Consider the following 24,282-nt stretch of genomic DNA (forward strand, 5'->3'; position numbering starts at 1 on the left):
TAATGGCTGTCATGACTCTGGTTTCCATGACTATTGTCACCATAGGTAGTGGTGTCATAGTTACTATTGGGTTGGAGATTAGACACAGGGGCTGTAGGCTGATTACTCCAGGAAGCTGTCATAAGCTGTTGGAGCTGCTGAGTCAGCTCCAGGACCTGTGCTTGAAGAATAGAAATGGGATCAGGGAATTCTTCTGCTTGTTCCATAATGGTGGATATGGAATAAGGCAGGTGTTGGGTGTGTGTGGTAAGAGTAAAGGCAGGTAAGAGTAGAGGTGGAGTGGTGAAGCAGAGGTTGTCACTTGGAGACTTGGTCTTCTGTTAGGGCAACACAGGCTGACTAAGTCTGCTCACCTAAGAGTGCCAAGAGTCTAAGCAGGCAACAAGGAAGTGGAGTAGACCTGATGACTAAGACCTATCTACAGTATAGGTACCTGTGGATGATCCTAAGAGACCAAGTCTGAAGAGACAGTCCCAGGCAGAGTAGGCCTTATATTTATACCTCTGTGGTGGAACCTGCTAGAACATCTTGCTTACTCAGCCTAGTCAGGTGATCAGGTCATATGACCAAGGATGAGGTCATATGAGGTCATGCACAGCCATGCACAGCAGGTCACCTGACCATCCAATCCTTCCAGCAGGTTCCAGCACATGCCAAGGTATACCAGCTACTTCCATGTCATAAAGGCTTAGTCATGTCTCTTGACCAAGCAATGAGCTGGTGCCCTGACACTGACACATAGCAGGTGGCTGTAGGCCACCCTTTGCTCTATCCTTTTACTACATGTAATGTATTGCTACTAGATAGTAATACATTTGATCTGTGTATGTATTAAGGCCGTAAGGGCATAGTAAGCCCTTTCACTTTTTTACACAACTCCAACAAGTGGAGTTTATAAAGGAGTAGAGCAAAAAGCACTCTGTGTCAGGTTCTAGTCTCCATATTATGGAGACCAGCTAAAAAATGGCGGGATGCCTTCCACCCAGTAGAAAGACCGAGGTTGGTCCTAAAGGCAGCTTGGGACCTGGAGTTGTGGATACTCCCACAACCATACCAGGCTCTTTGAGCTTTTCTGAACTTGGAAACAGTTCAGAATGGGTTTCTGGGCAACAGGAACCCACATGAGGAGATCAAAGTACTGATCTTGCTGCTCCTGCTCAAAGAGAGTGAATGGAAACTGAGGATTCCAATATGCTATTGGATGAGGATTCCTTGGCCAATGGTGCTTCAAATAAAAGCAATAGTCAGATTGTAACTGGTCTGATTGAAACAGGGGATCAATTAGACCCTCGTGCAGATTTGAGTCAGATGATTGACATTGCAGACTCTTCACAATGCTTAATTGCAGAGCTAAATACTCTGGCTATGGCTAGCCAGAACCCAGAATGCATACAGAGGTATGCGGAGATGGCACAGGAGATGTTAAGTCTCCATATGGAAGATGTGGCCTATGGCTTCAGGCCATGACCAAGTCTCTCCCAATCTGGGATGGGATTGCAGACATTGCCTAACTTGCCACATTTGTGAATCCCTTCTGGGGAAGAAGGATCCAAAGCAGATCCTGAAAGAGTATCCTTAAAGGATACTACAGAGTTTGAAGAGACTCTGCTAAGAGTCCCTCCCACCCCTCCCAGTATGGAGACAAGGAAAGAGCCCTCTCCAAACATTCATTTTGATTTCGACCAAGAGGGTCCATACACACTGAAGTTCCCATTTGGGGACCTCCCCAATGGTTCCATGTGTTCGAACCAAAGGTCCATGAGTAGTGGACCTTACAGCACTCCTATGTTTAGGAGCAAAGACAATCTCCTAGGAGGATCAACAATTCCCACCACTCCTATGTGGAGGGTAGAAAGATGGTTACAGACGTCTAGGATGCCTGTAAATAATCATATTCCATCTTCTAAGACGGGATTGAAGCCTAAGGCTTTGGACACCTCCTATGGAGGTGAATCAGATGTAGAGAAATTCATAGAATTTCTCATGATGCTGGTACATGCATTTTGCACAGCCAGAATGACCAGGCCTGACTTTAGTGATTGGCAAATCACTTATGCCAGTCAACGTGTGACCAACAAAGCTCACCATTGGGTAGAGCAGAACATTGATCTAGGCAAAACACTTAGAGATCAATGGACGTTTGCCCAGATGATCTGGGGATTATACAATCACTTCTTCTCAGTGGAAGAAATGTTGAAAGCATATGGTGCTTTCAACAGCTTGTCACAAGGACAAGACACTGTTGAAGTGTATAAGGACAAATTAATGTCCATAATGGGTAGGATGCATGAGCATCCTAATGACTTCCAAATTAAAAGGAGGTTCCTCTTCGGATTGAGCAAAAAGATAAGCACCAAAGTGCTTGAGTTGGGTTATGACATCAACAACAAGACATTTGACATGTTGTTTACTCATGCCATTGAGTCTGAGAGAGGACTCAATATGGCATGAGGGTTACAGGCATATAGGAATATGTCTAAAACATTGTCCCCCTATAGAGGGATGACAACAGGTAGTTCAATACCTGTGAGGAGATCATATCCTCAATCTAACCAGTTGTATCATCCGATACAATATGAGGTTAGGCACCCAGAAATGCCCAAACCAGGAGCTGACCCCTCTAGAGGGGCTCCCATGGAGAAGGGAGTAACTCCCAAGAAAGAGACATATCCCATAAACTACAGGAGGAGACCTCCAACCCCTGGTACATCTGGGGGAGTCAAGAGGGACAATGTTCATCCCATCAACAATAAGTCAAAACAACCCCAGTCTGGGGGAGGCCTGACTTGTTACATTTGTAACAAGTCCAGTCATTGGGCAAATACTTGCCCTCAACAAAGAGATGTGGGTCTCGCAGCACCCCAAATGATCAAGGGTTTAGAATACATCCTTGAGGATGATGGCATACATGCCATATTGATGGGACCTCATCTAGATGATGAACCCAAGGATCTTCATCCTGAGGATGATATAGGTGACTACAACCTGGAGGATGAAGAGTTTGATCATCCTCCAATACATGAGTCCACCAACATCAAAGATGTTGAAGATGTCCCAGTGGAGAACATCATACCTGCTAACATGTGGGTTATGTTGATTAAGCCTGTTGGCTTACTGGTGGTATGAGCAGGATCTGCTCATACTAAGTTTGCAGCTGCAAAGGATGTAAAGCCAGAGATCTGGCGAAGGGATGGCACTGCATTGTCCCCCATCAAATGCTCTATTAGCATCGCTGGGCACCCTGCATTTGCCCTGCTGGACAGTGGTGTGGAGATTGATATGATCTCTGCTGACTTTGTCCAAGCCCATGGCTTGGAATATATTAAACTGGATAATCCAGTTGCCCTACAACAGATGAGTAGGGGCAGTTGTACTGTGATTCAGTACAGTGTCAATGCCAAGATTGACATTGGTGACAGAGTAGTGGAACACTACTTTGACGTTGTCAATACTGACAAATACCAAGTGATCCTTGGTATGCCTTTTGGCAAGAAGTTCAAGATCTTATTAGATCTCAGTAGAAAAGGCCTCCATCTTGGAGGCCCTATGGGGAAATGGATAGCCTTGGGAGAGGCATTATCTGTAGGAATATGGGACAGCATCCTGAAGATGAAGCTGACTTTCAAAAGGGAAGTCAAACACCCCAACCACATTGGGGTCAAGCATGTGCTCACAGCATGAGCATCCACTCCCCTGGCCCTGAAGGGTACTAGGGAAACAATGTCTTCCTATGGGGAAGAAATGTTACAAAAGATAAGAGAGACTCTTATCAACAATATAAAGGATCTCATGGGTGAGACCCCACAACAGTTCCCTCCTTTGAGGGAAGTTAATCATCACATCAACCTGATTGATGATAAAAAACAGTATAGGACTCATTGTCCTGCCTGCCCTGAGGTACTCAGGGATGAGCTTCATGAGAAGACTCGGTGGTACATTGCTGCCAACTGGTGGGTACCAGCCCAAACACAGCAAGCATTGCCCATGCTGTGTATTCTGAAATGGAACGGTCGACTCAGAACAACTGTTGACTGTCAAGAGAGAACCTCAAACATGGTGAAGGATGTTACACCAATGCTGGATCAGGATGAGATCCATAGATGGGTGGCCCAACACCCATTCAGATCTAAATTAGATCTTTGAAACATGTTTGAAATGCTTTGAGTGCACCCAGATGATGTCTGGAAAACTGTGTTTCAAAATCCATTTGGAACATTCATTAGCCAAGTTGGCCAACAAGGGGATTGCAATCTCCCTGCATCATTCCAATGCATGATGATGCACATCCTGCATGAGCACTGGATGCAAAAGGTAGTTTGCTACCTTGATGACATTTTGTCATTGGCTCCACTTTAAGTGAAGCTACTGCAAATCTTAGGATAGTTTTCAATATCCTAAGAAAAGAGAAGCTTTACTTGTCCATGGACAAGGTTGACTTGCTGTCTCCCAGCATTGAGTGTCTTGGACACAAGATCACAGATGAGGGCATCTACACAGATGACAACAAGATGTCTGTCATCTGGAATGCAAAGTTCCCAAAGGACGCCAAAGGAATGCAGTGCTTCCTTGGCATGATGACCTATCTGGCACCATATTTTTCAGATGTAGCTAAATACACTGGACTGTTGTCCTTGTTGACACACCAAAATAGGAGTTATGATGTAACTCCTATGCATGAAACTTGTTTCAAGAAGATTCTTTGCCTGGCTACAGACTACCTGGTGCTGAAGCCTATCAATCCCAAAAATGGGATCCCCATCTTCATCATAGTAGACACATCCACCAGCAGGTAGGATGTTATTATGGCCAGGGGCCATTGTGGGACAAAGTCCAACCTGCTGGATTCCATTCCAGATGCTTTACAAGTGCCCAATCGCGGTACCCTACCTACCAGCATGAATTGCTGGTGGTATTGGAAGCTCTCAACAAGTGGGAGAATGATTTAATGGGCATTCCCATTACTATTTGCATGATATGTGCTCAGGAATACCTGCAGTGCTTTAATATAATCAAGATTCTCCATATTCCTGGAGATCATAACAAGTTAGCAGACTGGATGTCATGCTCAGATGGTCCTACTGAGACTGTCTCTGCTGATATGTGGATAGACAAGGAGATGGAAGATGCCTCCTCAGATCATCTTGCTGAGCTGCAACAAACAGTTGTGGTGCATCAGATGATGACAAGATTCAAGGGTACAAAGGTACCCCCAAGGGAACAACTCATTCCTGAATTCCCCTTGCTGGTATGCAAGAAACTGCATGTCCCTCAGGGACGAGTTGAACAAAGAGTTCATCAAAGTGCTGAACTCAACAGCAGTCATGCTGACCATTCCAATGCTATGGTGATCACCCCTTCTGCTGCAGAGGCAGGAGTCAAACATGTTCAGGCTGGGATACAGCCTGAGGATCCAACCCATGCTCCTACAGGGGAAGTGGCAATGCTACCAAGCCTTGGCTCACCTATACACATAACGGAAACTTTGAGTGTCCAGCTGTGTGGATATTCTGCTCTGATACAAGCAATAAAACATGCCTATATGGTGGATGCCTTCTACCAGAAGGCAGTAGCACAAGCGCCAAAGAACAAACAGTGGTTTGTCAAAGACAACCTGCTGTATATGCATCACCCAGAAGGTGATGTAGCTCTGTATGTGCCTAATGGACAGTACAATGGGCAATCTATATGATTTCTCCTCATAGCCAATGCTCATATGAGCATTGGCCATTATGGCAATAGGAAGACACTAGCCTTCCTTCAACACCAATTTTGGTGGACATCTGTTGCTAAAGACATGAAAAAGATTTGCAGGACTTGCCTGCGTTGCCAGATGGCAAAGGATAGCATGGCAAAGCCTTCTGGCCTTCTCTATCCCCTCCCTATCTCTGGAGCTCCTTGGAGCTCCATAGCAATGGACTTTATGGGTCCTCTCCCTCTATCAGAGGGATCTGACTACTTGTTAGTAGTCATATGTCAGTTGACAGCAATGGTACATCTAATACCTTCAGCTGATGTTGCATGAGTATTTGCTTGGGAAATCATGTGTTTGCACAGTGTACCAGATATTATTGTCTCAGACAGAGACTCTAAGTTCACTGCCATATTCTGGCAGGCATTGCATAAGCAACTCGGTATGACATTGCTTATGTCAACCTCATTCCATCCTCAAATGGATGGAATGACCAAGCAGATGAGACGCTCGGTTGCACAAATGCTACAAATGGTCATAGCAGATGACCAGTCTGACTGGTGTGAGCATCTACCTATGGTAGAATATTTGATCAATGCTAGCATAAGCACTAGCACCACATTCAGTCCTTTTGAACTGAATTATGGACATGTTCCATCCATAACACAGATCATAAGGCACTCTGAGTCAGAGTACTAAGGCATAGATTGTTTTGTGCAGTGTGCACAATATGCAGTACATATTGCAACAGATGCAATAATCAAAGCCCAAGTAAATCAGGCTTATCACGCTGATAAGTGTTGATAGGCTTTGCCTGGATATGAGAAAGGAGACATGGTCTTCCTTTCCATGCATAACTTGGCAGTTCCAAAGAACTGGGCAGTAAAACTACTGCCAAGGTATATCGGACCTTTCCATATCAAAAAGGTCATGGATACAGACAATTGTCTGTTAGCTCTCTCCAAGAGCATGATGAAACGTGGGATACACCCAACATTCCATATGAGCCTACTAAGGCCTTATGTCTGTGGTGATGACATACTCTTCCCAGGAAGAAATCCAGATACCATTTACAGTAATGCACCGGATGGCAAACAGATCATCATTGGAGGCAATGCAAGTTGCAATTCCACTTTATTTGGTCTGACAGGGACCAATCGTGGGAGTCTGCCAGTAAAGCAGACCGACTCACCCAACTGGATGAGTATCTGGAGCTTCAGGGCATGAAGACTCCAGAGGAGCTCCCAAAAAGGGATCCTCAGGGATAATGTCATTGTTAGCCCACATGACTAACAATGGAAGGACAGAGCGATGGATGCTTCCGACGGTGGACCGTGGGTATGCTGATCGACTACAAACAGCTCGGTCTCTGGCTGTTCACTCGTTCCAGAGTTTGGGCCTCCACAGCCATCGATATAGTTGGCCAACGAGAACGCTTCATGCTTCTCCTTCTTCTCCTCACATCCGCCTCTCCGTCACAGCTGGGGATGAACACCGCTATAAAAAATACAATCGACGCCGACGGTCAACCCACTCTCACATTCGATCCGATCACTCTCGAACCGTTTGGACGAGATCCCCAGCACAGATCTCTTCCGCATTACCGCTCGGCGTTTGCATACACAAGCAGTGCTCCTTAGTGGGACGTGGCACAACGGTCTATCGCACGCGATATGCATCGGAAGACGTCGTGGTGAAGGTCTGCTTTCCCCCGAAGACCAGGAAATCGGAGGTCGAATTCATCGCTCGACTCCGACAGTACGCCGACATTATGGACATGGTCCCAGCGGTCTTCGCCCATAGTACTATCGAAATGCCCGACTTCCTCGAACTTGTCCTCCGCTCCAAATCCAAGCCCAACGTCGAAGCTGGCGTGCGCGAGATGAGAGTGTTTGTCATGACGCGATACCAGACACTTTCTGAGGTTACCTCTGCGGATGATCTGTTATCCATTATCAGAGATATCGGGCGCTGTGAGTCTCATGCTGCACCTCACTGAACTGAAATACTTACGTGAGATCATCAGGCCATACCCATGCTTACCTTGAGGCCCGCCTCCTGCATCGCGATATATCGTTCAATAATATCGGTTGGTATCGGGATGAAAAGGGAAAGGCGAGAGGCGTGCTGCTTGATTGGGATTTGGCAGCTGAAGTGAACGAAGCAGGGGAGCCAATGGGAGCTACTGCCCGGCACCGAACAGGAACGCCAGCATATATGTCTATGCGACTACTTGAGTCTCATGACAGCAGCCATGAACCGGTGGACGACAAAGAATCGCTGTTCTGGGTCATGGTGAGCGCAATGACGAAGAAGCACCTCCATGGATCAAAGTTTTTCAAGGCGTTCCGGCGTGGTGGTCAAGACATGTGGGCGCAAATTGCCCGAGAGAAGAAAGCCTTTCTCGAGAATCTCTTGAGGCCCAAGGGTAGCAAGTGGCCGGAACACGTGCACGAGAACTTCCATGAACTGCTCCCAACTATTATTCACTGGGCTACGGACCTCCATTGGTTTTCCATGTTGTTGTCCATGGCCGAGGTGCCTAATCACCCATTTTGGAACAACAGGGGGGGGGGGGTCACAGGAGAGCTCGCACAGGCAAAATCGAAGTTGATTAGACTGGAGGCTTTGTTCGGATTCGACGATCATATTCCTGTTGGTGCATAACTTGTAATATTAAATAATACAGTACAAACAACGCATTTCCTCCCGATGGAGGTAAACAAGTTTGCCTCCGCATTAATATTGTCAGTATTAGTACAAGCATTCTGTCATTCAATTGACCTTAAGCTTCATCAAACACAGAGTATGGCAAAAGAAGCATTCGTCTTCGTTGAGGATCTCGATAATATCACAGCGTATGATGTCACAGGTCTCAAGATCGCTTTCGACCTGAAAGCATTAGGGAAGCAAACCTGGGGGAAAGGGGATTGGCCCTCCCGCGTCTGAGTCTGTATAATGCAAGTCTGGCTGTGATCGTAATCTATGTGGCTTTATGAATGATACAACTCCAGGTTGCAAATCTTTACATACGTAATCAAGACGAATTGTTGGATGAGCGGAAGCGGGATGCTATATTCGTAAGGTCGAGGTTGAAAACCTTCGAGCCTATTACGACTACCCCGGAAGATTGTGTGCACTATGTTCTTGCTCTGACACCAATAAGTGAGCTATGACTATTCTAAGGAACATTGGGCTAATGTGTTTACCTGTTTTCAGAGCGAAAACACACCGAGACAAGCTCCTCGGTTTCTGGTAGGAAGGGCCAAAAGAGGCGAACATCTCATCACAGTGAGCCGTCCCAGTATTATCTTTTCTGACCTTCTGAATTGAACACACCTTGCAGTACAAGAACCTCTACTTCAATTTATTCGCAACGCCCCACCTCCATCTGTTTCTGCTCAGCCATCTATTTTCATGAGTCGACAGAAAAAGGATTTTGCTGTGCTTAACGGCCGCCCAGCGGACAAGATTGGCCCTTCCACAACTCTATACTTCGAGGGATTCGGTCAATTTCTCGAGGAGCTGGCGCGTCCTTCCCACTCACTACCAGAGGAATTCAGTGCCGAAGAGTTGCACGAAGCGGACAAGCTCATGGGTGCCTCGGTCAATTTCTACGAGACTGAACAGGGACGGAGGAACGCTATGGAGCCACCGATGGACAAGCTTCTTGGTGGGATGCTAGTCCAGATCAAGCTGGCCACCGGTGCGACTGGGACCGGCTCTATTATTGCACCTTGTTTCTCGTCCTATCCGTATCAGATAATCACAGCAGCGGTCGAGTGGGACAACGAGCTTGCATCGGGCGAGTCCGATGCTGGTCTTCAAGCACAGTTAACAATGGAGAAAGATTGGGCGGAGGAGAGGGTACGTTGTTATACAATCTTGAGCATTGAGGCCATATCGATTCTGATTTTACATAGATGGCACTCGTTAGGATGGTATCCTGTTGCCCTTCTGTGCTGCTTTCAGTTGTTGGCCCCTACATCCAGATATCCGCCATGGTCCACCTGGATGCAACGGTAGTCGAACCTTTGACAGATTACATCACGTTACAGCGTGGATCGGATTGCCCACAGTCCATCAGGCGCATCTGTCACATCTTTGCATGCATTCGACGTCTACTTCATACACTGCACGAGCACTACAAGCATCTGAAACTGCCTCCAACCAAGCCTACAGGTCAGCATTCACCCGACGGGCACAGTGTGTCGTCCCAAAACGATAATCCGTACTTGCCATGTCACACAAAAGTTGGCGGCAAGCACTTGACGTACAAAGGAGCGCTCGAAGGTTATCCAGCCTCGAGGCACATATTCGAAGCTGAACTTGACGGCCAGCCTGTCGTGGTCAAGTTCACCGCGTCATACAGTGCTGAAGCGCACCGAATCCTGGCCAATGCCGGTTTGGCACCCCCCGTGCTCTATTTCGAACGTATTCCTGGAGGACTATTCCAAGTCGTAATGAGCTTTATCCAAGGTTCCACGCTGTACGACTATCTTACAGACCACCAACCCTCCCCGAAAAGTGTCCAGAATATTATATCCAAGACCGAAGAAGGCCTAGTGCTCTTACACCGAGCAGGATACGTGTTCGGAGACTTACGTACGCCGAATCTAATGCTTCCAGACTCGGGCGGGTTTATGTTCATAGACTGGGACATGGCAGGAAGGGAAGGCGTACCACGATGGCCACCGAACTTGAATCGGGAAATATTTTGGCCCGAGGGAGTGAAAAATGGCGGATTCATAACTCAGGCGAATGACCTCGCCATGTTGGAGCTGCTCCGTCACGAGATTTGAAGCCTTGTGTCAATACGAGCAGCTGGATATGCGCAGCGCACATGGCTGGGAAGGGACTGCGCGTAGCTGCGCCCTGAGTGAGAAGCTTCAAAGAGAACTTGCGGCGGGAACGTGCGCGCTAAGAGCAGACAACTCGGACCGGTATGCAGGAAGATGGGTTTCTGCTCCGATGGCCGACGAGGGGGTTCGAGCCCTCTCCTAGGCGGGAAGTTTGAGATTTCATCTGCGCAAGGGAAGGGATGAAGATATGTGCACACATATGCATCCAGGAGATGAGGGAGTTCCTCTGTAGTCCTTGGTGGAGCGTAGGGCTTCGTGAGTTGGAGGGGCCAGATCGAGACTATGTCATTCCTTGTTCGGGATTTCGATGTAGAACGGAGAATAAATACAACTCTTGACACTAAAGCTATACGTCATGCGTGCGTGCTAATGCTACAGTACCGTACTGTACGTTGCTTGCCCTATTCGTGTCACGAAGAACGGCAACAGCTACAAACAAACGGCCTGCGCTCACCGCCATGTATCATCAACCGTCACTTCCTCACTCTCTGGCGCCGTGTACTGCCTATTAGGATCACTCTCCCACGTCACTTGACCATTATATATCCTAATAAACTTATACTGGAAGCTCTCCCCGACCGGTACTTGAACAGTCACACTCCAATCGGGGTAGTTCGCCGCGCCAAGAGGGAGAGCGGCCGTGGTGCTCCAGTCAGCTAGTTGGGGGATCGACCCTGTGAGGTAGATGTTCTCCCCGTATTGGGTTGTGGCGGATTCGACGAATGTTATCTGGACTTGTGGGGGTTGGGGGCCGGGCTGACAGACGGAGGGGAGGGAGAGGGTTTGGGCGCCCCAGGAGGAGGGGGGGAGGGACGCTCGTGAGTCGGCCATGGAGAGGAAGGAGGCGTATGACCAGGTGCTACGCGGGAGGAAGTTAGCAGTGTTCCTTTGGATGGGGGATGGGTGAGGGACTCACAGATCACCAGCGGAGGTGGGAGTACCCGAGGATTTATGGAATTGCTCGCTCAGGCCTCCGTCTGAGGGGAGATACTGCTGTACAATGGAGACGAAGCCGTCTGCCATCCCCTGCACGCCTTGCACCAGCTGGGTATACGTCTCGTTAGAGGAGGCGTAGGTGCCGGAGGAGATGGAAGGGAGGAACTGGGCGAAGAAAGGCTGAGAGAGGGGGGTGACCGTTAGGTACCCTTGGGATGTCCAGGTCTGGAGCGAGGAGTAGAGTTGTTCTGCACAGGCCAGGGTGGTAAGGTACCATGGCTGTACGCAATCAGCCCACAGCAAACGAGAAAATTGAAATTGAGCGGCTCACGTTCCCGTTGTAATACACATCCTCTTTGTACCTCCCTACCGCCACAGACTGATCGGGCCCGTACTGGCTGTTCAAAGAGTACAGAGAGCGGAAAGAGTCCACAACGGCTTTATGGTTTGCAAGCGCCTTGTCAGAACAGGGCTGGAAGGTGTTACTATCGCACCCAGCTGCAATATCAAAGGCGTGTATCGAGGCTAGTACCGTGTTCGTATCCAGTCCAGAGCGGGAAGAGGGTAGGTTGATATTCGCCAACGCGTAGTTCCCGGTCCAGAAGGACTGCAAGAAGCAGAGGATGTTCCCCGCCTGCTGCTCCCACATCTGCGCCGTACTCGCGTCCTCGTATGTCTGAGCTAAAGGAGCAGCCTGATGTAACGCCCTCGCCTGACTGAGCAGGGTGAAGAAACTCGACCCGTCTTGTTCTTCCCACAGGTCAAAGCCCGTCATGTTCCAGTTCTGCGCCACATACCCCAGGTCGAGGGTGATCATGGGCCAGAGCGTGTTCCGTACGTAGCTCGTATTCCCCTGGCCGAGGAGGTAGGTAGCGTACGTGAGCATAGAGATTGCGCGAAGAGCAGGACCGTCCCTTTGCGGCCTTCCCCATGCGCCGGTGAACGCAGTCAGATCCGGGTTGAACTTTGGCTCTCCCAGACCACCGGTGCTGACGTTCCCCGATGGGTTAGGCACTTGCTGTAGGATACCCATGGCACTGACCCAGTCGTCGATTATCCCCTGCAGCGAGGGATCCCTGCCTTGGGTATAGCGGTCGACAAGGAGTTTGCTCACCTGCACGAGTAGGTGAGTGAGTGTGCATGTGGGAGGAAGGGGACGTACAAGCGAAGCATCCCTGATCCAGGTATAGTCATAGTTTGGGTTCTCAGTAGAAGGGCTGGCGATGACGACGCCGCTCGCTGCCCCCTCGGCTTTCAAACCTGAGGGACCGATGTTGGCGAGCAAGCCGGAGAGGGCAATAGGAGACTCAGTGGTGATGAATGTGGGGATGTCGAGTGTGTAGGAGGAGGGAAGGGATAGAGAAGGTAGGAGGAAGGTGAGGAGGGGGAGGAAGGGGAGCATCGCTAGTAGTGAGCTGAAGGAGGCGGGCGCAGGGTGAGGGATGGGGATGGGGATGTACATCTTTGCGGGGTATTAATAATCGTGAGTGATTCTTGTACGTGAATTTCCAGATGGACCACAAGGAGGGTTGTTGGGATGCGTGCACCAGAAGCAATGAGTAGCGTGCGTCGTGTAGCGTGAGTGTGCGGTCGGTAGAATGCAACAATGGAATGTGACGCAACACAACCGCCGACCGCAAGACTTTCAAGGAGCACCAAATAGAACAGGGAACAACGAGCAGCGACCAGAGCGTGAACAGGAGAAAGGTAAAGTTGAGCAGAACAGACACATGACTTGTATTATAACATTGAGCCATGACGTTCAGGTTAGGGGCACACGACTCTTCCATCATGATTAGGCGGAGGTCAGGAGAGAAAGAGCAAGGGACGGATCATCACACGAACTTCCGTGGTAGATCACGTGAAGTTATACGGCCCTTCTTTGTACGTCACGCAAGCAACGTAAGCTCAACCCCCTTGCAGCATGACTTCCCTCTCACGCAGTACGAGACCTCGGTCAGGAGGTGAAGCAACCATCGTCCCTCTTACTCCTCTCTCAAGGCAGTCAGTATCCCTTCTTCCCCCCCTTCCAACTCTCACAGCAGCAGATGTCTTCGCAATTTAGCACGTTACGAACGTCCCCCTCCGCCCCACGTGCCCAGAGCGTACCGATCAGCCGTCCTCATCGCCCTATTCGTGGGAAGGATGGGCGACTTGTACGTCTTGTTGACACAGTGCGCCCCTTCTTCTTTCAAGAAGGATAGGACTAATCAAGTAGGCGGAGTATGGCGTTGAAGAGCTTTCCAGGGGATACAGCTCTCCCAGGTGGGAAGGCGGATAAGAAGGACCGATCGGCGGAGGAGACGGCTGTATGTCCCTCGTTTTCTTCTGCTTTATACGTCTCATCTACTTTGTAGCGACGTGAAGCTTTTGAAGAAGTGTGCTTTCTCCGTTCACACAGAGCTTCTCCTCACTCCATGCGCGCAGATTGGACTTCCGCAAGACCCCCTCCTCGTCCCACACCTCTGCACACTGCCCCCTTTTCTTTCAGCCAACAACCTGCTCGTGACGCCAGTAATAGTGCTAATCACCTCCCGTGCCCTACGTCCGATCCTCAACACGCCCGAAGTAGCTCGGCTCTTCGCTCATCCCCTGCTCGCTTTCCTCTCCCAGTCGGCACCTTTCAGCAACGCAGGTGAATATCACACGCTCAAAGACGTTCTCTGGGCGTCGGATCCCTCTTCCGGCCCAGTGAGGCTACACAGGTTCCTCACGGGAAGGGAAGGGGAAGGAATCAAACCCGTTTTCGGGCTTACGGCTGCTATCCTTATCCGAGCAGCGGAAGTGGGATACGGGAGGAAGGCGGAGTTTGATGTTGAGGCTGAAGGGCAAAGGGAGATGGGAGACAGGATTGGACACGTTTTGAAAGGGCTGGGATTGAGAGAGGAGGAGAGGGTAGGGAGGAAGTGGTATTTGACGATGGAGAAGGGGGAGAACGGAAGGAAGGGGAAAGCGAAGCTTTGACCTGCCGAGGGTGAGACAGTCTCATGCAGTCAACGACTTGGAGATTGACTTTCGATCAGCGACAGCACCGACAGAGGACTTTCCCACCTCTGGCCTGGGTATATGCGTGTGATCTAGAACGACCACGGACGACGACACCTCGCACACCCCGTACCCCTCCCCGACTGGTCACTCCCCGCCTCCCGGACTTACAGCATTTGTATCTTCCTTCGGTATCTCTCTCGCTATCGCCACTGCAGCTTACCCCTCCGACTCACACCCCCAACCCTCCTAGCCGTTCCGGAAACCCTGTGCAGACTAGAGTGGCCGTCTCAGACCCTGCGGCGTGGTTGGGTACACCAAGAGCTGGGGCGCTCCGCTCTCCCGTGCTATTACCTCCGCCTCTGTGTCTGGAGAACCGCGAGGATCAGCAGAGAGGACGCTCGCATGACGCTCGAGGCGACCGCAGCCCGAATCCGATGCACCGTACGGCGCTTACACAGACCCCGCAGCCCAATCTTCAGCGCCAGCGTATCTCTCAGCCGTACCGGATGGAGCAGGACTTGCCCGTCTCTCCTGTTGCTCGCGGACAGCCAAAGGTCTCCTCGCCGCTGCACCTTCAGCTGTCGGCACCTTTCTCACCTCTTGCCGTCTTCCCTCCTCGACCCACCCAGATTACCCGTCCATCAGCCAGCCCAACCACAGGGAAGACTTATCCTCCCATTTCCCCGTCCAGCCCCAACCCCACGGGACTCGTTCCACCCGCCCAGCTCTCGCATCATCCCCCCATGCCACGGCTCACCCCAGCCCAAATCCGCAACCTGCTAGACTTCCTGGAGCGTGCAGACCTGGAGATCGAGCGGGGGTGTGCGAGAGTCAGCGAGGACCTGGGGGAGGTGAGGCGGGAGCTTGCACGCGTTAGACAGATGAAGAGGTCGTAGAACTGGGGTGCATACCCGCATACACATACCGTATTCCTTCTTTCCACTTTATCCTTCACTTCCTAGTCTTGAGCAGTCCACCATACCAACACACAAATATCTTAACCAATGCTTATTCATTCTTAATTCAAAGACAGAGAAATGGGTACAGATGGACGTCAGCCCGCTCGTGTGGAGACTGCGTCCAGGGTTCAATGAGTGTACAACAGTGGAAGATGGGGAGTTTACAAGTGTGCAAACCGCAAAAACGTACATTCCTGGCCGGACCTGTCCTTACCAGACAGCTGCTCACATCCGGACATACTGCTCGCTCAAAGCGCTCCGCCTGCTAATCGTATCCCACACACTGCCGATCTCGCTCCCCAGTTCACTCCCAGTCTCCTCATCAGTCACACTCCTACTGCTCTGGCTGAGCACCTCGTCCTCCCCTCCCATAGCCGACGAGGCGCGGGAAAGCGCCGTCCAGCTCGGGGTGCGCGCCAGGGGGGAAGGGAGGGAGAGCGCACTGCCCGGAGGGGAGAAGACGGATGAGAGTGCGCTCGGTGGGCGGGAGGGGTAAGGGGAGGACTGGTACGACCTATGGCTGAGGGAGGGCGTGCCTGGCTGTAGGAAAGGGCTGGGGCTACGCGCGAAGACGGATTCTGGGGCTTGGCCGGGCTGGGATTGGACCACGAGGTGGATAAGGGAGTCCCCTACGAGCGGGGAGGTGAGGTCCTCGATCGTCCCATGCAGAGGCTGGGGGTACTCCCGCGCCTGAGGAGGGCTGAGGATACGCTGCACCGGCGGAGGAGAGGTGGCTGACATCGGTGGTGAGAGGAGCGCAGGCTGAGAGGGGGCCGGAGCGGGGAGAGCTGGAGGAGCGGAGAAGGTCTGCCGGAAGTCGGGCTTGGGAGACGCTATATGCGTCGTCTGCGGGGTGAGGGGGATGTAGGCCGACACGGGCAACCCGGGCTGGGAGCCGTCGTTAGCTGATTTCCAGGCGTACGTGGTAAGGACGTACGACTTCGGTGATCTCAACAAAACTCTGTGGCCTGCTGGTCGGCCTGCTCCCGCCCGCACGCTTTCTCAGCCCCGGAGCGTTCGGAAGTGCAGGAAGGGGCATATTGGGGGGCAGCTCCCTCTCACTCCAGGATAAACGATTCTTCTCTCCTGCGGCAAACTTCTCCAACTCGATAGGCACTGGTGCTTCTTCCTCTGCTCTATTGTGCGCACTCCACTCGCGGGCCTTGGCAGACCCAGCACGGCGTAGCTCGTTCTCTTCCCCATCAAGCCGGACATAGTCGTATGACGTCCCCACCGGTGCACCGGAGCGCATAGCCATCATAGGCGCGTGCATCCGGCGTTCACGCTGTTCCTCCTTTGCCCGGCGGCGGGATTCGATGAAAGCCTGAGCCCATTTCTCGAGTTGCGGGGCAACGTAGGGTTCGTAGATGAACTGTTGGCATTAATATTGGGTTCAGTGATTTTGGCATCGGAATGCAGAGATGATTAACTGACCTGTTTAAGCGCGTATGCTGCTCCGATTGCGATGATTACTCCACCGACGTAGATGAATACGGGAGGTGCCATGATGCTTACTGATTCCAAACTGGTCTACGGTGCTATGCTGCTGTTCTCTCACCCAGAAAGCTAGATGCAATATGAAGAGAGAGGGAAGAGAGAAACAGAAAGCAGAGAAGGTGCTACCTATTCAGCCGCCTGTAGCGATGGGCTGTTCCCCCTCCCCGAATGGGTCAATGCCGGGTAGAGCCGCCATATACGGTGCTCGCGTGAGCCGTGAACCCGTGGGCGTTGTTGCGGATGACGACCTACCGTGGAACATAGATTTACTGCGCCGTTTCCCGGAAAATATTACCCGATTGCTACTAGTACAGTACTGTCCGACTCATCTTCCCCTAGTTTATAAAAACATTTCTTTACTGCGAGTTATGACTATCCTTCGACGTGCAAAACCCGGAATCCCGTGTCAGCCAATCCTAGGCTAGCTGGCACCGGCTCGGCTCGGTGCGTCACACAAGCCGCTCACATGTTCAGCCTCCCCCACCTTGCCCCTATCTCTAGCCTTGATCCTATACATTGCACCGCTCTTTCCGCTGGCCAGCGCAGTGATCATTCGAAAGCACACAGTCCCTAATGTGTCAGCCTCATCAGGCGGATCAGACGGGTTGTAGTGTTTCACGGAAAGTGTTGAACGAGGGCCACAAGTGGTGCACGTGAGAAACAAATAACAAAAGAATGCATTGAGGCCAGATTACAGATTGCATGCGGAGAGACCGAGTTCGAGGGGATTGCAAAGAGTCAACAAGACGGTAAGAAAAAGGAGACGTTACGCTACGGCTTCCTAAGAAGCTACTACGGGGTTCTAGTTCGATAGTTCGGAGGACGGAGAAGCCTATGCCAGATAGTCCTTGTAGGAGTTCAATACGCGTGAGAAAATGTCTAACGTTCAGGGAAAGAGTTCATGTAGTCAGCAACTGGTCGATCGACTGGTTCAAAAAGTCCTTGCGCGGTGCGAGATCCGCCTGCGGGAAATGCGCCGCAACTGCATCCCTCGCCGTCTTCTTCGTCACTGTCATCAGATCCTGCGTGGCGAGGTACGACCGCAGAACGTCCAGCAGCTGTTCGTCTGAGGGGTTCGGGTTCGGTTCAACCATTCCTGGGCTAGATGCGAATGGATTGGCAGTGGTTGCCATGGAGAAGGTCGACATGGGTCGAGGCCCGCTCAGGGGTCCACCAAGCATCGACATGGACGGACCTGCGCCAAAGACCGAAGGACTTCCTCCCCCAAAATTGTTGAGGTTCGTCATGACGCTGTTTCTTGGCGCAGTCGGCATGTACATGGACGACGGGAAGGCTGCTGCTCCATATCCAAAGCCGATACCGGAACCATGTTCCGAGCCGATAACCGACCCAGGGCCGGTGTGCATAGGGAAAAGCTGCGGCAGCTGGGGTGGTGCGTTCTGCGTCAGCTGCGAGAAGGTCGACGTTGTCCGCATACGTGGCGGAACCAGGTTCACCTGCGAGGCGGAGGGAGTCATAGCAGCGTTAGTGTCTCGATAGAAGTCACCAGACACGGATGACTGCTGATAGGCTTTGACTGTGCCGCCGACTTGGGATTGCGCACCGACCTTAGACTTGGCAATCCCTGTCTCGGCAGAATGATGTGAGCTGGTATCCCAGTTCTCTGCCGTGTACTCTATAGCAGGAAATCAGCATAAGAGTCCGGGTCTAAGTTGGGATACTCACCTGAGAATTTCTTGAGCGGGATCATCGAATCGTCGAATTTTTCGTCGTCTCCGACCATGACCTTCTTATTGGCGCCCTCACCGACAACAACCCTAGTGTTCCCCCAACTGAAATCGTCCATGTACCAGAATGAGTACAGCGGAAGGAAGAAGCTGTACACAGGGTAGGCCAGAATGTAGATGACCATCCATCCGATCAACATAAATTCTCGTTTGAGCAGGAAGATGATAGCCTGGAGACCGTAGACTGCTGCAATCATCGCCAAGGAAATGATCGGAATCGGAGCCTGGCCGGTTGCCACGGTTACAATAAGGTAGACCAAATAGACCACGGTGGCAGGTAAAATGAGTGTAGACAGCAGATCGAGGAAGACGACAAATCGCATAGAGAAGCAGCAGAATCCGCAGAGCTCGGGAAGGAACACCAACTCGGCCAGATTATGGACCGTCGAGTTGATCCAACGACGACGCTGCGACAGCAGGATTGCCCAGGTATCCGGTGCGACGGTGTGAGCTATTGCGTCTGGCGCGAATTTCATCCTGAAGACTGGGAAGTGCTTCATTAGGAGGGTCGTGAGGTAACGATCTTCTCCGAGCGACAACAGGTTCTTCTTGTGCAGGGTATCAACAACACCTTCTGAATAGTCGTCGAGAATACGATGCGAGATAAGGATTGGCTTGCCCTTGTCGGCGGTGCGAACACGGTACAAGCTGAAGCAACCGGGCAAACAGGTGACGGAACCAAACAACGATTCGAAAGCCTTCGCCAAGTGGTGAGAAATGTAGTACTCATATACTTGGATCATGGTCCACCAGGAACCCTCCTCATTGTGCAGCTTGGTTTCTCCACAAATGCCCATGATGCGCGAGTCATCTGCAGCGGAAGCGACGAGGCGGCTAAGGGAATCCTTGGTCACTGAAGTATCGGCATCGACCATGAAAACATATTCGTAGAAATAAGGATCCACGCCAACGACATTTCTCAACTGATGTGCCATCTCCAGTTCCAGTGGACACATTGGTGCGTCGAAATGGACTCGATTGAGGAAGCGCATCAAGAGGACTTGTGAGTCCCGCTTGCCTCGGTTGCCCGGCTTGCTTCTTTCACTTGGTTTGCCGACTTTGGCAACCACCATGTATGGAACGACGTGTCCAGCGAATTCGTACAGGCCGGAATAGACTTTCGCATAATTGAATTGCTTGGAGCCTTCACCCACGGACTTGAACAACTGCGGTTCCGGGTCGATCTTCGGATCTACACCCAGAATATCCAGCACGATGCGGGGAGTCGTCCGATCATTGCCTCTTCCAATGATGTTTCCGTCACATATGATGAAGAGGAGCTTGCGCTTGTCATCGTAGTTAAGGGCAGCCAGGGAATCAATTGTTCTGCGAAGTGACTCTTCTCCTTCCGTGTAACAAGGAACTTGGCATAGCACAAATTTTTCAGGCATCTCTGGTTGTCGCTTGCCACCAAGCTGCAAAGCAGCCAGGACTGCAAGACGTCAGTCTCAGTAAGTTGACCACAGCATAATGTGCTCACATTTTGCCAACATGGTGGCCATGATGATACTCGAAGCGGTAAGAAGCAGGTAGTTCTGGACTTGGCACCGGGCCGTCAAGCGGAAGTCTGTCTGGCCAACATAGAAAGCATTGTTAAGACAATCTAGTTGGGCCGTCTGATCGCTGGCGCTGAGACTAGCCATAACCTTGTTGAAACCGCTACTTATGTCCTGGCCGGGCTGTTGCTTGAAAAGATCAGTAAGATCCGAGTCTAAGAATGCATAATTTGGCACGCCCGCCCCGCTCGCGGCAGAGTTTTGCTGGATCGTAAAGAAATAATCCGACAAATCGTACACGTTATTATTGACGATCGCCCAGAACCTGGTACGCGTTAACTCTGGCAAGAAAATACTATTCACAACGTCACTTACTTGCCATCATTGGTCGCCCCTTGTTGGATGTCCTGATTTGGATCATAAACTAAGGGTCCCTTGTAGAAATCGGTCAAGAACGGTAGGAACCTGTCAGAGTACCAATTGGGGTCGTCCAACTTCGTATTCTGGGCAGGCTGACTCGAACCGGTCCAATGTACAGCGGTGGATGTGACAGGAGTGAAGTTCGCCCAGGCTAAGACTGGTATTGCACCGGTGATGAGACCTGAACAAGCTGTATTGAGCGGCACCGGGAAGTATTCAGATACGTCTGTGCCAGCAACTTCCATCATTACATCCTGGGTCACAGGCTCGTTCAAAATGTCGCTATGCTGGGAACGATAGAAATTGGTGAGGTCATAAACGTTCCCACGGACCGCAACCCAATAATTGTTCGTCGCGGTGTGCTGGAGCAATTCCCGAGGATTCCATGCCTTGTTGTAGCCGGGGCAAAGTAGAATGCCGAAAACAATGATGTAGAAGAGGACAAGGCCGCACATGAAGATAATCAGCAGGAAAATAGTAACCTTTTCACGCCATGCCAGCCGAACATCAGCGCGCTTCATCCCACCGAGGTACGACAGCAAGAAATCGGGTACGAAAAACGTCACGACCCACACGAATCGGACCCAATTGCGCCTTCCTCGGGTGGTAGGCACCTCTTCCACATGGCTACCGACTTGATTAACGATCATGCCATCGAATTCTTGCTTCTCAGGAAGAGGAGACATCTCAGGCGTGGGTGGCGGCTTGGCCCAATCTACGTCCGAATTCTGGAAAACAGGTGTGTTGATTCCGCCTTGGCCATATTGGGCAGCTGGTGGAGGTGCTCGAGGCGCACCCATAGACGGCCGAGAAGCCAGAAGCTGATCTGTGCTTCCATCGTATCTCCAGCCAGACTCCGTCCTCTGCCGTTCACGGAATGGATCTTGATGTGTCCCCGCAGCGCTCTGGTCGTCTTCAACGGTAGTATCACCCTTGTCGGGATCGGCCTCCATCGCACGGACGGCGTCTTCTATCATCTTCCAGGCACCGTATGCGAGCCAGACCCGGCTACGTCCAACGGCATAGTCAACCCCTTCAGTCCAGACGTTGCGTCGAGCGCAAGCGCTGATCCTCTCTTCGATAGAGCCACCGGCCGTTGGCATATAGCGATTACAGAACTCTTCCTGGTCATAATCTGCCACGTACTCCGGCGTCTTTCTCGCGATGAGATCTGCCAGGAGCATGCTGCGCACCTGAGATCGGACCCGACGCTTATCAAACGAATTTGGTGAGCAAGAGTCATTTGGACGAATGCAGTAGAAGTTCCATAAACGCGTCCGGTCGAGGCTCTGCAGCAGCTCGGAGAGCGTGTAGTTGAGCTGAGTCGTTACAGGGCAGGGCTTTTGAGGATCAAGGACGTTTTTAGGATCCGGTTCTTCCGGCAAATTTCCAGATGCATCTAAGATGGATGTGGGTGCCCGCAGAGGTCTGGAGGAGACTTGTGCTTGCACAACAATGTCTGCATCGGTTGGGTGCACTTCTGTGGCTAGACTTGGCCCACAAACAAGCTTGGCCACGAAGGGGTTGTTCGAGCGTCGCAGCAGCATCACGATCGAGGAGTCAACAAGGTCCCTCTCGCGCTCGACGAAGCTGCTGACGTCGTAGGTGCACATGCCAGAGTAATGATTGATACCGAAGAGCATGCGGTCAGATGGCTGCGACGTCGGTCCCGGATGGGTGACAAATGATCCATGTACCCCGAATTTGTTGATGAGCTCCTGCAGGAGTTCCTCATCTGGGTGTTCGCTAGCTTTGCCTCTGCTGACGTTGGAACACTCTTTCGCCAAAACTGCAAGCATACCGCCCGGCTTCCTTTGGGGCACATCGACGTTAACAACACCACGGAACATCTCAATGCAGGCGCCGTTGTCCATCGTTGCGATGGATGGCAGCGCAATCTCATCCGCCGTGATCTCTGCGTTGTAGCCCATAGTATCGTCGAAGGCACGGCGCAGGACGTAAGACTGTACGACTTCGTTGGTGAAGTTAACGCAGAACTCGTCGAAGCTGTTTTGGCCATTGACGGAGATAAGGGGGTTGGGTCCGGGTCCAGCAGAACTGATGGAGCCGGTTGGTGTCCGACTCTGGTAGCCTGGCGTGTCGAGGAGGACGATTTGCGTATGAGGGTTGCGGCCGTCTGGGGAAGATGCCACCTTTTGGTTGGATGTCTCAACAACATACGCGAAAAGGATGGAGTATAAATCCGCCACCAAGCGATCGCGTTGATGCGCAGCCGCATCGACGGTGAGAAGGACAGTATATAACTCTTTGCGAATATAATTCGTTTTGTTTGTGAGAACTTGCTCGAGTTCTTCTGGAAAGACACCGAGGAGGTGGGCAACTTGATCCAGAACAGCCGGATTAGCAAGTCTCGCAGATTCGTAATTAGCTTCCTTCGATCCGTTGTCGTGGAAATGCAAGTTGCCGAGGAGGAGGATAGCAATGAGGAGAGAGAAAATGGCCGATGTATGTTTTGCCTTGAAGCCGAGCGATGTCATAGCGGCGCGCAGGTCTTCCATCGCAATAGCATCGTCGCTGAAGGGACCGCTTGGGAGGCGATAACAACCTGAGGAAGCGAGCAAGGCATATGATGATGGATCCTCGATGTTCAGACTGTCTCGCTCTTCCGGCGTGGCGCCGGCAATGAGCTGATAGAAGACGTGATAGGTCCGTTCATCATGGGTCAACCGAAGGAGGCGGGACTTGTCCAATCCGAATGTGAGAACCTGTGCTCCTGATACACGTCCGTTCTCGCCGAAGTGCAATTCCAAGTACTTTCCGAAGCGGGTAGCAGAGGGATTGTTGATAGTCTTCGAGCATCCAAAGGCATCGAGAACGGTTTCAAGGGCCAATATGTGTTCAACTGTCCGTAATTCCTTCTTTGTTCGAGCGGACAGCCGTAATAGCTGTCTGAGGAGGAGCTTGCTACCGAACGACTTCCCAGAACCTGTGATTCCCCTGAAAAGACCATGAGTTGAAGATGAGTGAGAAGGACTGATCTGCCTAGCGTACCTGAAGACAACGCTCTGGGACTCATCTCGCCTTCTCATCATCAAGTACATCCTTGCCGCCATGTCATACATATGGGGCTGGAGCACCTGGTTCTGGTCCACCTGCACATCCGTATTGTTGTACGACTTCTCCTCATAGGCCTTTGCAGTCGCATCGCTCGAGCTCGCTAGGGCCTTGAAGGGATTAACGACAATAAGTGACGATGATCCGAGGTTTGTATAGGGGAAGTCGGCGCGGAATCGCGTATGCAGAGCGTGTACGACCGCATCTTCGGATGGGTAGACCTTGCTCGATGAGGTGGAGGAGACGAGTTCGGTGAGATCTCTTAACGAAAGGCCATCCTTGGATATGGACATTGTGGCTCCTACAGCTAGAGTGAGCGTGCGGGTCGAGGAAAGATCGCTGACGTATGTACAATCCAAGGTGCGATACAAAAGTCGCTTGGGCACAAAAGGCGCACAAGGTGCTGGAGCCGATTGCGACGGTCTACAGAAAAAGGAGGGCAGTAAGGGCGCTTGGTGGTAATGATACAAGGGCCTGAGTGGTATAGGAATAAGGGAGCGTGCAAGATGCTGTCTACAACGGTCGCAGGAGGGTGAGGCAGTTCGGTCGGGTCGTATGTGTTGGCCAGCACGGCCGCACGCTGTCCCCTCTCCGCTTCAAGTGTTTTTGCTC

At 51.4% G+C, this 24,282-nt stretch overlaps 7 protein-coding genes across 7 annotated transcripts; 4 read left to right on the forward strand and 3 right to left on the reverse strand.

The window, feature by feature from the left end:
* Positions 1 to 7,460: 7,460 nt before the first annotated feature.
* DACRYDRAFT_103251 (uncharacterized protein) lies at positions 7,461 to 8,356 on the forward strand (the record flags this gene model as incomplete). The annotated part of the gene is made up of 2 exons (XM_040767731.1): positions 7,461 to 7,662; positions 7,716 to 8,356. 2 exons carry the CDS (start codon positions 7,461 to 7,463, stop codon positions 8,354 to 8,356), a joined length of 843 nt encoding a protein of 280 aa, XP_040633197.1.
* A 141-nt stretch (positions 8,357 to 8,497) lies between these two features.
* DACRYDRAFT_113030 (uncharacterized protein) lies at positions 8,498 to 10,491 on the forward strand (the record flags this gene model as incomplete). The annotated part of the gene is made up of 5 exons (XM_040769549.1): positions 8,498 to 8,632; positions 8,704 to 8,854; positions 8,909 to 8,980; positions 9,036 to 9,556; positions 9,613 to 10,491. 5 exons carry the CDS (start codon positions 8,498 to 8,500, stop codon positions 10,489 to 10,491), a joined length of 1,758 nt encoding a protein of 585 aa, XP_040633198.1.
* Positions 10,492 to 10,897: 406 nt separating this feature from the next.
* On the reverse strand, positions 10,898 to 12,889 carry DACRYDRAFT_13009 (glucoamylase; the record flags this gene model as incomplete). The annotated part of the gene is made up of 5 exons (XM_040770957.1): positions 10,898 to 10,952; positions 11,006 to 11,410; positions 11,468 to 11,766; positions 11,819 to 12,601; positions 12,650 to 12,889. 5 exons carry the CDS (start codon positions 12,887 to 12,889, stop codon positions 10,898 to 10,900), a joined length of 1,782 nt encoding a protein of 593 aa, XP_040633199.1.
* A 620-nt stretch (positions 12,890 to 13,509) lies between these two features.
* Positions 13,510 to 14,451, forward strand: DACRYDRAFT_73701 (uncharacterized protein; the record flags this gene model as incomplete). The annotated part of the gene is made up of 4 exons (XM_040776019.1): positions 13,510 to 13,661; positions 13,706 to 13,796; positions 13,845 to 13,865; positions 13,915 to 14,451. Exons 1-4 carry the CDS (start codon positions 13,633 to 13,635, stop codon positions 14,449 to 14,451), a joined length of 678 nt encoding a protein of 225 aa, XP_040633200.1. The 5' UTR covers positions 13,510 to 13,632.
* Positions 14,452 to 14,474: 23 nt separating this feature from the next.
* DACRYDRAFT_103255 (uncharacterized protein) lies at positions 14,475 to 15,371 on the forward strand (the record flags this gene model as incomplete). The annotated part of the gene is made up of 1 exon (XM_040767732.1): positions 14,475 to 15,371. The coding sequence occupies one exon, from the start codon at positions 14,475 to 14,477 to the stop codon at positions 15,369 to 15,371; it is 897 nt and encodes a 298-aa protein (XP_040633201.1).
* A 166-nt stretch (positions 15,372 to 15,537) lies between these two features.
* On the reverse strand, positions 15,538 to 17,050 carry DACRYDRAFT_19522 (uncharacterized protein). Its single transcript, XM_040771549.1, has 3 exons — positions 16,869 to 17,050; positions 16,372 to 16,806; positions 15,538 to 16,322 (listed from the first exon to the last, which is right to left on the reverse strand). The coding sequence occupies exons 1-3, from the start codon at positions 16,938 to 16,940 to the stop codon at positions 15,660 to 15,662; spliced, it is 1,170 nt and encodes a 389-aa protein (XP_040633202.1). The 5' UTR covers positions 16,941 to 17,050; the 3' UTR covers positions 15,538 to 15,659.
* Positions 17,051 to 17,621: 571 nt separating this feature from the next.
* On the reverse strand, positions 17,622 to 24,045 carry DACRYDRAFT_19523 (uncharacterized protein). The gene is made up of 6 exons (XM_040771550.1): positions 24,023 to 24,045; positions 23,608 to 23,971; positions 20,551 to 23,553; positions 20,160 to 20,500; positions 18,618 to 20,111; positions 17,622 to 18,567 (listed from the first exon to the last, which is right to left on the reverse strand). Exons 2-6 carry the CDS (start codon positions 23,961 to 23,963, stop codon positions 17,831 to 17,833), a joined length of 5,931 nt encoding a protein of 1,976 aa, XP_040633203.1. The 5' UTR covers positions 23,964 to 23,971; positions 24,023 to 24,045; the 3' UTR covers positions 17,622 to 17,830.
* Between the last annotated feature and the right edge of the window lie 237 nt (positions 24,046 to 24,282).

The sequence above is a fragment of the Dacryopinax primogenitus genome (genome assembly GCF_000292625.1).
Source record: "Dacryopinax primogenitus strain DJM-731 SS1 chromosome Unknown DACRYscaffold_1, whole genome shotgun sequence".
NCBI lineage: Eukaryota > Fungi > Basidiomycota > Dacrymycetes > Dacrymycetales > Dacrymycetaceae > Dacryopinax > Dacryopinax primogenitus.